The sequence below is a fragment of the Martes martes genome (assembly GCF_963455335.1).
Source record: "Martes martes genome assembly, chromosome: 18".
Classification (NCBI taxonomy): domain Eukaryota; kingdom Metazoa; phylum Chordata; class Mammalia; order Carnivora; family Mustelidae; genus Martes; species Martes martes.
In genome coordinates, this window is record NC_137906.1 from 241,752 (window position 1) to 255,782 (window position 14,031).

Genomic DNA, 14,031 nt, shown 5'->3' on the forward strand with positions numbered 1-14,031 from the left:
CTACATCTATAAAAGTTAGTCTGTGAGGCTGGGAAGGGTCGCCTCTTTGTAAGAGACGGCCCCGACCGGTTGACTTGATTCTCGATGCTTGGCACGAAACAAAGCTTTGCTTGACCTTCGCTTTGCATCAGTCTCGCTCCTTTGATTACAGACCCTAACAGTAAAGCCACTGTGGAAAAGAGTATGGAGGTTCCTCAAAAAGTTAAAAACAAAACTACTCTGCAATCAAGGAATGACACTATTGGGTATTTACCCAAATGATACAAAGACTCTAATTCAAATGGAGATATGCACCCCTTTATTTATTCAATACGGAACGGAAACAACCCAAGTGTCCATGAGTGATGAATGGATAAAGAAGTAGTATATATATGTGTGTGTACATGTCTGTTTTACATATATATAAAATAGAATAATAAACATATATATAACGCACAGTACAATTTTATTCTGTATGTACAATACAGTATATGTACATACATATGAATATATATACACACATATATATTGTTGGGGTCCATGATCAAAGGAGCGAGACTGATACAAAGCAAAGGTCAAGCAAAGCTTTATTTCGCGCCAAGCATCGAGAATCAAACTGACTGGTAGGGGCCGTCTCCTACGAAGAGACGATGATGACAACCCCAACAAGGCCGCTCTGGACGAGGCCGCTCCCCAACGAGGCCACTCCCCGACGAGGCCACTCCCCGGACAGGCCGGTCCCGGATGAAGCCGCTCCCGACGACAAAGAGGCGATGACGACTATGAGGACAACAGCCCCGATGATGCAGACTCTGCTCCCCATGACGCTGCTCCCGGCGAGGCCGCTCTGGACAAGGCCGCTCCCGGGACAGGGCCACTCCCCGGAATGAGGGTGCTCCGGCGAGGTCGCTCCCTGGAGGAGGCCGCTGCTCTGGCGAGGCCGCTCCAACGACGCTGCTCCCCGACGAGGCTGCTCCGGACAAGGCCGCTCGCTCCGGCAAGGCCGCCCCAAGGAGGCCGCTGGCGTCGGGGCCCGGGCTCGGGGTGGCGGGGCCGCTGGCAGCACGGCTGCGGCTCTGGGCGGCGCTGCTCGCGGCTGGGAGGCTGCCGGTGGCGGAGCCGCGGCTCAGGGCGACGAGGCCGCTCGCGGCGGGGCCGGGGCTGCGTAGTGGCGAGGCCGCTCGCGGTGGTGAGGCTGCTGGCGGTGAGGCCGTCGTCCGGGCACCGCTGCCCACGACTGTGACGAACAGGACGACGACCACGACGCTCCCGCTGACCATGACGAAGCTCCGAGGACTACCCTAGGACGACGACCCTAGGACGACTATCCTGACGGCTCTCCCTGACTAGCTCCTCCTACTCCTCCCCCTACTCCTCGCAAACTAACCTTTATAGAGGCCCTTTAGCCGGGCTCTCCACAGGCGGCCCATGAGATTGCAATACACAGAGAAAACTGCACAGTCACGCTAGGTCTGCCACACACACAAAACTGCTCGGTGACACACGGGCGGCCAACTGAATTTCAACTTACCCCCGTAGATACACGCGCGCCCCACGGATCGGACGTCTTCACCTGGCCGACCCGCTCTCCCATCGGGCTTTGCAAGGAAGTTCCTCCGGGAGGGCCAGGGTCAATCTAAGTTCCTGCAACGAAGCGGCTCCCGCTAATGAAGTGGGCCCTTACATACATGTGTACATGCACGAATAGTACAGAATAATACTCAACCACCAAAAAGAATGAAATCTTGCCATTTGCAACCACTTGGTTGGAAGTAGAGGGTATTACACCAAGTGAAATAAGTCAGAGAAAGACAAATACCATATAATTTCACTCATGTGGAATTTAAGAAACAAAACAAACAAGCAAAGGGGGTGGGGCAGGAAGAGGTAAACCAAGAAAAAGACTCCACTATAGGTAACGACCTACTCGTTACCAGCCGGGAGGTGGGCGGGTCAGTGGGTGAAGGGTGGAGAGGATAAGAACAGACCTATCCGGGTAAGCACTGAGTAATATACGGAACTGTCCAAGCACTGTATTTTATACCTGAAACTAATATAAATAACTTCTCTGGGATTAAACTTGAATTTCATTTTTTTAAAAAGGCTTTGTGCAAGGGGCCTGGGGCCGCTGGCTCAGTCTGTAGCACATGTGACTCTTGGTCTCAGAGTTATGAGTTCAAGCCCCACGTGGGGTGTAGAGATTCCTTAAAAGTGAGATCTTAAAAAGGCTTTGTGCAGGTGCAAAGGACATCGCCCTATTTCACGACGCATTCAAGTGTGCAGTCGAGGCGCTGCCACCAAACCTCCATGTGGAAGCGGTTCATCTGCCGCGAGGCCGGGCCAGAAGCAAACGTGCGGCGGGAAACCACGGCCCCGGATGTCCTCCAGGCAACGAGTACGTGCAGCTCACCGGCCGCGAGTGTCCGGACGCGGCGGGACCGCACAGTCCCTACGTCCCACACGGCTTCGAGGGGGACGAGACGGGCGTCGCCGGAGGCGCCCCGCGGTCCGGGTCGCGCCGTCCTGAAGCCCGGCTAAGCCACGTGAGCCCCGCTGACAGACGCTGCTCTTCTCCTCAGGAGACCGGCCTTTCCGCAGAAAACCGCGCTCGTCCGTCGTCTCTGCGCTCCGAGTCTCCCACGAGGAGCGGGCAGGGGACTAGGATCCGGCGCGAACCGGCCCTCGGAGCCTCTGACCGGGACGCGCCGGGGCGGGCCTTGGCCGACTCGCCCCCACCCCGCGGCCCGGCGGCCGAGCCCCAGGAGCGCGCGGCGGGGGTCCGGGGCCCCGGGAGCGCCGCTGCCGTGGCAGCCCGCGGGCGAGCGTGTGGGAGCTCCGGGTCCGGCATGCGGGAAGCCGGCCGCCCGGGGCGCCGCCGGCGCATGCGTGTGGCGCAGCCCAAGCCCGCGCGGCGCGGTCGCCATCGCGGGGAGGCTTCGGTCGGAGCGGGGCTGGCGCGGGCGGCCGGCCCAGCCCCAGGGGCCCCGCCGCCGGGCGTCCTTGGCTCGGGCAGTCGGGCCCTCGGCACCGCGTACCCGGGTCGGGCGGGCGGCGGCCGCGGCGTCAGGGGGCGGAGCCGCCCGGAGCGCCCTTTGTCTGTGGAGGCCGGTGAGTGCGGCGCGCCGCGGGCCGGGAGGCGGGCGAGGGGGCAGGGCGGGCGGCGGCCCGGGGGTGCGCGTCGCGGTCGCCCCGCGCGGTCGCCCCGGAGTCCCCGGCCGCGCCCGCAGCCGTCGCCGGGACCCGCACCGCTCGCCTGGAAGGAAGCCCCCCACCCCGGGGTCGCGAACGCGCCCTCCGGTGCCCTCCGCGGCCGGGGGCCGGGGGCGGTGCCGTTTCGGGAAGTTTCTCGCCATCCCCGGATCGCGAACACCGTCGCCTTTATTTGTTTCTACTGCGTTTAAAGGATTTTTAAATGTCTTTTTTTACATGTCTACCTATATTGGGGGGTGTGGATTTTGTTGTGAGTTGTTGGGCGGGAATACGCCTCCTTCCCGGTCGTCCCGCCGTTGGGAGTCCAGTCCGTTTCCCACGGAATTGAAGCGACTTTTGTTGTTTCCGCGGGCGCGGATAGTCCGCAAACTCGGACCCGCCTCCCGCCGGTACCTTCCTCCGCTCGGGCCGTTTCCGCACGGACAGCCGTTGTGCTTTATGTTTAAAATACGTTTTCGTAGGCGGCAGCGCAAGTCCCCCTTATGCCCTTTGACACGAGGGTCTGTTTCTCGTGATGTATTTGACATGGTGAAACGTGTACAAAAAGTATAATTCTCTGAGAGACGGCTTTGATCGCGGTACTTGGTGCTCGGTCGATAGTTGCTAGATGGGGAATGTTGAGAGTCGGTGTGTTGAAAGCCTCTGCACGGTGCTCGGTTGCCATCAGGGCGGCAGTGCGCCTCCTTAGACGTGCCCTCAAAGCCCTTTATGATGCTAATGCTGCACCCTGTGTCGCCTTCCACCCTTGCACTTCATGCTGTAGCCGTGCTGTGACACACACCTTCTGGGAGAAACTCATTACATTATGTCAAAATTTTAAATTTCTGTATTCAAAAAGAACAAAGGGCTAAAAACAAGACACATGAAAATATTTGAATATGTGTGAGAGACAAAGGATTAATGTCCATAATATGTAAAGAGCCTCTGATAATAGCAAAAAAAAGAGAGAGAGAGAGAGAAAGAAAGAAAAAAGAAAAATGGGCAAAGGATACCCATAGGCCATGTATAGAAGAAATACAGGTAACCAGGGTGCCTGGATGGCTCAGTGCGTTAAGCGTCTCCCTTTGGCTCAGGTCCTGATCCCAGGGTTCTGGGATTGAGTCCTGCATGGGGCTGAGCAGGGAGCCTGCTTTTCCCTCTGCCCCTTCCCCTGCTTGTGCTCTCTCTCTGGCACTCTCTCTTTCTCTCAAATAAATTACCCAATTAAAAAAAATATGGGTAACCAAAACACACACACAAAATTTTTTTTGATGCTTGACCTCGTAAGTAACCATAGAATGCAAATAAAGACAAAGATATTTTTCACCCAGTAGACTAGCAATATATAAAAATATTGATGATACAAGGTGTTGAAGAAAGTGCCCAGGGAAGGGCACCAGTTGTAAGACTGAGGAAGGCATTTTGAATGGCAATTTGACAATTCGTACCAAAATGTTAAATGAGCTCACTCAGGCTCAGAAATTTCATTCTGGACTCAGTCTTGCAGAAATACTTGCACAGGTACACAAGGAGGTGTGTAAAAAGATGTTAATTACAATATTATTTGCAATTGTGAGAAATGGGTACAGCCTAAGTATTCACTAGCAATATGGTTAAATATATTATGATAGATCCATACGGTAGAATACTGTACTGCTATAAAATAGAATAAAGTAATTTATTTTAAAGTTAAACAAGGAAAGATCTCTAAAACATTTTGGGAGTAAAGGATGCTGCAGAACAGTGGCACATAATATGTTGTGAGTTATGTTATGTAAGGATGTGGTTATATATGTTCATAAATGGACAAAAAAGGATGTACACCAAATGACTGATGGTGAATTACTTCCAGGGAGGAAAGTAGAATAAGAAGAGGCATTGAAGGTCACTCAGTCTTACTCATATACTCCTGTGTTGTGTACTTATGTCTTCATGTAGAATATGTAAAAAACTTATGAACATGTATAACTGTGTAAGGAAAAAACAAAACAAAACCCTCACACATACTTAGGACCTACACAGGGGAGAAGAAAACGTTTTATGACGGAGAAGATTTTTAAATTAACTTTTTTTTTTTAAGCAGCAAAGAATGAAAGACAAATGATAACATGGAGACTACATTTGTTATTTATGTTATCACAAGGGAGTTGCTGTTTATATCTGTGTTCAGGGATCCCCAAGACCACCCTCAGGTTCAGTGATTTGCTAAAAGAACTCATAGAATTCAGCAAAATTGTTATACTTACAGTAGCATGAGTATTACAGTGAAAAGAGACAGATTAAAATCAACAAAAACAGGTATAGCAGAGTCAGGGAAAGACCAGGTGCAAAGTGTTCAGTTGTCTTCTCTCAGTAAGAGTCATGCAGATAGTGTTTAATTCTCTCAGAAGTGATGTATTGCCAGCCAGGGAATCTCATGCAAACTTTGGCATCCAGAGTATTTATTGGAAGTTGGTCATGTAGGCATAGCTGACCACCTGTTTTATTGATCTTCAGTCTCCAGTCCCTCCAGAGGTCAAGGTGATCCTACGTGTTCCAAGAATGCCACTATAAATCCTACTTTAGCATAAACTTTCTGACCTGTCCCAAAGCCTCAGGTAACCAGAGACCTTTGAACAGGCAGGGTGTTGCAAGGCACTATAGGTTATCTCTCAGGAACCAGATCAGGCTCAAACCTCTCCTTAAAATGTGCAGAGTTTGGATGACCCAGACCCACTCAGTTAATCTTTTCCTGCACAATATAGTTTGTAATAAAGAACTCTTACGAATCAATAAGAAAAAGACAAAATGGGAGAAAGGTGGACAAATGACACAAAGGGTAATTTATAAAAGATAAAATATGAAAGCTAAAAATATGAAGTTCTGCCTCCCATGTTATCTAAGAATTAGATTATATACTATTTATTATATTTTACTATTTTTATTCTATTTTTAAAAAATAATGCTTATTATTCTTGGCTAATGGTCACTCTCATATTGTTGATGAATTAATAAAATGATACAGCCTTCCTCAATAGTGTTTTACCTTTGTTTTGATCCAGCAGTTCCACTTCTAGGAATTTACCCTAAAGAAATACTCGGGGGGCGCCTGGGTGGCTCAGTGGGTTAAAGCCTCTGCCTTCGGCTTGGGTCATGATCCCAGGGTCCTGGGATCGAGCCCTGCATCGGGCTCTCTGCTCTGCGGGGAGCCAGCTTCCTCCTCTCTCTCTACCTGCTTCTCTGCCTACTTGTGATCTCTGTCTGTCAAATAAATAAATAAAATCTTAAAAAAAAAAATACTCGGACAAAATTATGCCAAAACTGTACAATGTTTGCTGTTGTCTATAACAGTGGAAGGAAGGGTGGAAGGGAAGAAGGGAAAAGAAGGCTCCCAAAAAGTTTATGAAGTTGTTAAATAAATTTTGGGTATTGCATGCAGTTGATTATACTGTAACACTATTTTTAATTTTATTATTTTTATTTTTTATTTTGTTTATATATTTTCATACATATAAATATATATTTATTTATTATTAGTTTTTAATTCCAGTATACTTAACATATAGTGTTGCATTAACTTCAGGTGTACAGTTGTGATCTAGCAATTCTCTGTATTACTCAGTGCTCACCATGATAAGTGTACTCTTTAATCCCCATCTCCTATTTCACCTATCCCCCCACCAACCTTATCCCCCTTATTCACCTCCCCTTTGGCAACTATCAGTTTTTTCTCTGTATTTAAGAGTCTCTTTCTTGGTTTGTCTTTCTTTTTTTTTCCTTTGTTCATTTGTTTTGTTTCTTAAATTACACGTATGAATAAAATCATATGGCATGTGTCTTTCTCTGACAGATGCATCTCGCTTAGCATATTATCATCTAGCTCCATCCATGCTGTTGGAAATGGCAAGATTTCATTCTTTTTGAAATGGCTAATATTCCATTCTGTGTGTGTGAGTGTGTATATATAAAATATATAAAACATAAATAAATATATTAAAATTTTATAAATATATAAAATATATTTTAAAATGCAGCACATACATATGTGCCACTTTTTTAATAATTTGTTTTTGTTTTTTTCTATGTGGAAAGTGACTTTTTTTAATTTACATTTCATTAGCATATAATACAATATTGGTTTTGGGAGTAGAATTTAGTGATTCATCCTTACATATAACACCCAGGGCTCCTCACAACAAGTGCCCTCTTTAATACCCATCACCCATGCAACCCATCCATTAACCCTCAGTTTGTTTTCTGTCTTTAAAAGTCACTTATGGCTTGCTTCCCTCTCTTTTTTTCTTTTCCCCTTCCCATATGTTCATCTGTTTTCTTTCTTAAAAGTCCATGATGAGAAATCATATGGTATTTGTCCTTCTCTGACTGACTTATTTCACTTAGCATAATACACCATAGCTCCATCCACATCATTGCAAAATGGTAAGATTTCATTCTTTTTGATGGCTGACTCATATTCCAGTGTGTGTGTGTGCGTGTGTGTGTGTATGTACACCACATCTATATCCATTCATCAGCTGTTGGACTTTTGGGCTCTCTCCATAGTTTGGCTGGTTGTTGATAATGCTGCTATAAACATCGGGGTACATGTACCCCTTCAAATCTGTATTTTTGTATCCTTTGGGTAAATACCTAGTAGTGCAATTGCTAAGTCATATTTAGAAAAATGTTGATACAGTCAGTGTTAGAGACGTTACTGCCTATGCTCTCTAATAGGATTTTTTATGGTTTTGGGTCTCATTTAGGTCTTTAGTCCATTTATAATTTATGTTTGTATATGGTATAAGAAAGTGGTCCAGTTGTGTTCTCTTGCACTGAATTCCCATCATCATTCGTTGAAGAGACTGTATAACCCTAATTTTTTAATGATATTTAGTTTTGCTTTCTGTCCTGAAGTGATATGTACAATATCGTCAATTAAAATAATTAAAACCCACATTTCGAAAAAGAAAGTTATATATGTATAATAACATATATATATGTGTGTGTATATACACACACACACACACACCATATTATGTGTGTATCTTTGCATAGAAAAAGTCTGCAAGTGTATATGCCCCCAAAAAGTAACTGGTTATTTCTGGGTGATGGTAGGATTTTCTTTCTGCTTTTCTATATCTACAAAAAATTTTGTTTTAATATTTGTCAAAAAATAAAATGGATTCTGGTGTTTTCTATTTTTTAATTTTTTATTTTGAACCAATCTTAGACTTACAGTAAAGTTGCAAAAGCAGGACACAATTCCCACATACCATTCATCCTACTTGTCCTAATGTTAATGTTTTATTTGACCAGGGTACAATGATCAAAACCAGGAATTTAAATTGGTACAATACTATTAAATCAACTAATCAAAATGTACTGGTTTCTCCACTAATATTTTTTCTCTGATCCAGGATCTCATATGGCATTTAGTTGCTTTTTTCCCCCTTTGTCTTCTCCAATCTGTAAGTTCCTCAGCCTTTCTGTCTTTCATGAGCTTACTATGAAGAATTTGAGAAATTCTGAAAATGCTTTTTGATAGTTTTTAAAGAATTCCACACTGTAGTGTACCCTATCTTTATGAACGGGTAGTTTATATGTTTCTTTACAGATTCTCTAGGCCCCTAGGTGACTGAGGCTGCTGGATTTCTTTTGTTGACTGGTGCATCTCATTACAGGTTCTCAATCTGATCTTGTATCTTACAAGATCCCTGGTGAGAGAGATTTGAATATCATAGTAAAGTCTGTACATGAAGGATTGATGCCTTTAGGGGAAGAAAAAGTAATAGCCATCTTCAGGAACCCCCACATCTCTCTTGCATGAACAAAGCAAGATTCTGAGAGTGGCTGCCCCTGAGAAGCAGAAATCATTCTTGTGGGTAACCATTGGCTTCTGAGGCTCTCATCAGAGATGAGGCACCTTTAATATCTCCATAAGGTTCTGGAAAATCAGCTTTCAGGGAATGACAAGGACCCTGAAGCTAGTATCTACTGACTGTCCTAGAAGAGAGCAAAGCTTTGATGACATCACAACCTAAGAACTGCAGAGAGGTGTAGTAATCCTGGTGGAGGACTGAATCTAGGTACTCAAAAAAGGTGAACATTCTGAAAAAAGAAGAGTGAAATCTCCTTTGTATATTATTAGAACATCTTAAAAAGAGTAAAGGAGAAATCTCTGGAGTTTGAGTTTGGGGATGAATTTATCCCCTTAAGGAATTAAAGATTAGGCCCTCGGGGCGCCTGGGTGGCTCAGTGGGTTAAGCCTCTGCTTTCAGCTCAGGTCATGATCTCAGGGTCCTGGGATCAAGCCCTGCATCGGGCTCTCTGCTCAGAAGGGAGCCTGCTTCCCCTCTCTCTCTGCCTGCCTCTCTGCCTACTTGTGATCTCTCTCTAAAAAAAATAAATAAATAAAAATAAAGATTAGGCCCTCAACATATGTTTTCTGTATCAGCTCATCTCAGTGGTTCTCATCTCCTACTTAGAATCACTTAGAGACTTTAGAATTTAAAACACTGTTTCCCGGGCCCATCCTAGCCCAATTTGGATAATACCGGATTTACCCAAATCTCTGGGCTAGAGGGGTAATGGGTATTAAGGAGGGCACTTGTTACAATGAGCACTGGGTGTCGTATGTAAGTGATGAATCACTGAATTCCACTCCTGAAACAAATATTTCTCTATATGTTAACTAACTAGAATTTAAATTAAAAAAAAAAAAAAAAGCAAATCTCTGGGAATAGGGGCTGAGCACTAGCATTTTTTTAAAATCCTCCAGGTGTGTAGTCAGGGCGAAGTGCCACTGAGCTTTCTTGAGCTTCTCATATGCCACAATAAGAGAAGGTCCTACATTGAATTCCTCAGTAAGTTATCCAGCCTTTGAGTTTATGTCTTAGAAGGCTTCTCTCTAAACTATCTGCCATTCTAACAGGAAGCAAAACTGCAAGAGTTAGTCTCAGCATTAATATATATTTACCAGATGCTCCTTTTTTCTTTTTCCCAGTTATGCCCTCTCACAATGCTATACTTTCCCAAGGGGGGAACATGGAGGAGAAAGAAATGAGTCATGGATCACAGATAGTCAGGTCTCAGGTAAGTTCAGTTTTACTCTCTGAAATGCTGTTACAGTTCTAAGAATATGGGCACTTTTATTCTTCAATTTTCAGAAGTGAGTCCAGAGCCCTTCAGAGTCTTGGGACAGATGATCATTTCTATAGCGTGGTTCTCATTCACCTTGTAGGCCCTTTGTAGCTCTTCTATCCTTCCAGCATTTTTAGCAGATCATGAGCTTATGTCTGTGCTAGATATTATAAAAGAAGCAAAAGAAACTATAGACTATCTTTTAATCACCCATCACTTCAACAACTCACCAGACTTAACAACACATGCATTCTCTCTGTAAACAATCAATGCTGCCCAGGTCACAATGACTGCTTGGAGCTAATGGCATTATTAAATATGCCTGAGGACATCTGCCAGGAGCTAATGTTTATCACGAATCTGTTGTTAAGCCTCTTGTTACTGTTCTATAATTTAAGTATTATGTAAGCTGATGAGGTATAACTATGACAAGGAGTTGTTTCTGTGAAAAGTAGTTGAATGCTTTGGAAAGACCTTATAAATGTCCATCACTTTTTTAAAAATTGCTGTCAAATTATGTGTAAACAAACTGTGACACACTGAGGGAAAATCATAAAAATCTTAGAGGATTCTACACCTATATTATTTCCCAAGTGTCGCTTGTTGCATTTTACTGAAACAAACTGATTGATGCATTATGGGTATGGACACTTAATCATTAAAATCACTCTCAGAAAAGGCTTAGTTTCACATCAAAAGATGAGCACATAAATATACAATTATATATTTCAAATTTAAATGTTTAAGATGCCTTCTATAGATTTCAAGTTTAACCGGCTTTTTAGCTTAACACACCAGATACCAATATCAATTGCTTTAGATAGGAGGACTTCTATTGTTCCAAATTATATGAGATAAACATTATCTGTCGGTAGCCAATAAACTCGTCAGAGGAGGTATTTACACACCTAAATCACACAACATTCAAAAAAGTATAATGTTGGGTGCTACTAAGAATGGAAAATACAACAAATACAAGAGGTACTTAGAGAAAGGAGATATCTGATTGAGACTAGAAGGATGAGGGTAGACTTCCTAAAGAAGATGGAGTTTGAATTTGTGCTGATATTGGTTAGATTTGAAGATTAAATAAGACAGGGCCAGGGCACCTGGGTGGCTCAGTTGTTAAGCATCTGCCTTCTGCTCAGGTCATGATCCCAGGGACCTGGGATAGAGTCCCGCATCGGGCTCCCTGCCCAGCCGGGAACCTGCTTCTCCCTCTCCCACTCCCCCTGCTTGAGCTCCCTCTCTTGCTGTCTCTCTGTCAAATAAATAAATTAAATATTTTTTTAAAAAAAAGACAGGGCCGTTGCAGACAGGAAATGAGACTCATACAAGAGCAGGGACAATAAAGAGACTATTAGCCAGAGTTGAACATTTACTTGATATGTTACTGCTTTGGGATCCTTGGGTTGCGGGGAATAGAATTATTCAGTTTACTCTTAATTATAAGGCTCCCCACAGACAGAACTAGAAAGACATCAAGAACTAAAGTGATATATCTGCTTCTTGGCATTCTAGCCCAAGAGGTTTTAATTCTCCAGAACCACTTACTATGTTAAGAAAGAAGATGGTTCATTCAACAAGTTTTGTTTGTTTGTTTGTTTGTTTGTTTGTTTTTGAGCAGCTACAATGTGCCAGAAATTGTGCTTGGCATCAGATATACACCAGTAGGCAGAATAGATATTTCTAAATACAAGTTTCTTATAGTGTAACAGAAACAGTCACTCAGCAAATAAAGTAAAAGTTGCAAATTGAGATGTTTATTATACCAAATAAGAATAAGGTGCTGTAAATGTACATTAGGGAATCAAGGAAGGTACTCTCTAAGGAAGTGAAATTTAAGGTGAGATATGAAGGATATATAAAAGTTATAAAAACTAAGAGGAAAAAAAGCATTTTAGGCATGTGGTAAACATGTGTAAAAACCATGCATATAGGGGCGCCTGGGTGGCTCAGTGGGTTAAAGCCTCTGCCTTCGGCTCAGGTCATGATCCCAGGGTCTGGGATTGAGCCCTGCATCGGGCTCTCTGCTCAGCGGGGAGCCTGCTTCCTCCTCTCTCTCTCTCTCTGCCTACTGATGGTTTCTGTCTGTCAAATAAGTAAATAAATAAATCTTAAAAAAAAAAAAAACAACATGGATATATTTAAGAAGTTAAAAGGCCACCATTGTTGAAATGAAGGGAGGGAGCAAATGACTTGAAATAAACTTGGGGAAGAAGGCAGGGCCAACGTACACGGGTCCTTGTGGCCCTGAGGAAAAGCTTCGATTTTATTCTAAATGCACTAGAAAGCCTTGGAAGAAAGGTAAACAGGATAGTAAAATAATAACTAACTGAATTCTACTTTAAAAGTCACTCAGGTGTGGCGTGCCTACGTGACTCAGTTGATTACGTGCCCGACTTGGTTCTGGCTCAGGTCGTGATCTTGCGTTCGTGGGATCAAGGCCTTCATTGGGCTCTGTGCTCAGCCTGGAGTCTCCTTCAGATTCTCTCTCCCTCTCCCTCCTGCTCTGTCTCCCAAATAAATAAATTAAATCTTTAAAAAAAAATCACCCAGGGGTGATATATGGTATATGACAAGTGGGTGGTATATGACAAGTGAATTTGTGAGCAGCGAGAAAGGAAGGAGGAGAAATCCACTTAGGAAGCTACTGCCATATTGTATATGATAGAAAATAACAGCTTAAAACTAGAAGGTGAAGAAAAATAGGTAGATTTGGGGGCTTTGCTTTGGAAACTGCAGAGAATAGCAAGAGTGCTAAAGACAAAGGGGAAAAAAAGGTGATTTCAAAAAGATGTAGCCCAGGAAGTGGCAGGGTAATGGTGAATCAGATCATGTCACTGCTCTGCTCAAAATGCATGGCTCCCATTTCACTCAGATTCAAAGTCAAAGTCTTTATGTTGGCCTAAACAGTCTTGCGGAATCTGGGCCTGTTACCGCTCTACCTTAATCATTTACTTTTCTACCCCTTGCTCTTTCCACTCGAACCACAGTGGCTACATTTTTCTTCCTTGAACACGCCACACACACACTGTTGCCTTAGGGCCCTGTACTGCTAACTTTGCAAGTCTTTTATCAAATGTCACCTCTCCAGTAACATCTTTCCTGACTACCCTATGTAAAATTACAGCGCCTCACCCCTCACATTGTCAGAACCTCTTACTCTACTCTTCTTTTATCTTCTAACATGATGTATAATTTACCCAGTTATCATATTTGTTGTCTACTTTCCACTGCTAGAATATAAGTTTCATAAGGGTGGGGAATGTTAGTCTTTTTCTTTCCCCACTTGTATATCTCAAGCACCATGACTGTCACTTAGGAAGTACTGAGGATTTCTTGAACAAATGGGAATTAGTGTATTACAAAGACTGCATCTCAAACCAGTGGTGAAAAGTTAGTTTATTCAATAATTGATGTTGACATTTCTGGGGAACCATCTTGAAAAAGGTAAAGTTGAATCCATAGCTCATAGTTTACATTAGGATGGTCTTCAAATGGAGCAAACATTTAAATGTGAAAAATTAAGCCATAAAAATTTTGTAAGAGGGGCACCTGAGTGGCTTAGTCAGTTAAATGTCTGCCTTCACCTCAGGTCATGATCCCAGTGCCCTGGGATTGAGTCCCGCATCGGGCTCCCTGCTCAGCAGGAGAATCTGCTTCTCCCTCTCCCTCTGCTCCTACCACCGCTCGTGCTCGCTTTCTATCTCTCTCTTTCTCTCACTCTCTCTCTCAAATAAA

General features: G+C 44.0%; 2 protein-coding genes across 2 annotated transcripts in view; both read right to left on the reverse strand.

Moving 5' to 3' along the window:
• The window catches only part of SEPTIN14 (septin 14), a gene marked incomplete at both ends in the record, with an annotated part of 375,063 nt that overhangs the window by 139,609 nt on the left and 221,423 nt on the right, over nt 1–14,031 (reverse strand). The gene's annotated exons all lie outside the window — the stretch shown is intronic.
• LOC308359687 (uncharacterized protein) overlaps nt 10,230–14,031 on the reverse strand; it is a 36,395-nt gene continuing 32,593 nt past the window's right edge. The window contains exon 3 of the mRNA XM_080830919.1: nt 10,230–10,447. Within this exon, the coding sequence (XP_080687045.1) occupies nt 10,437–10,447 (11 nt within the window). The 3' untranslated portion in view covers nt 10,230–10,436. The remainder of the gene's footprint in view (nt 10,448–14,031) is intronic.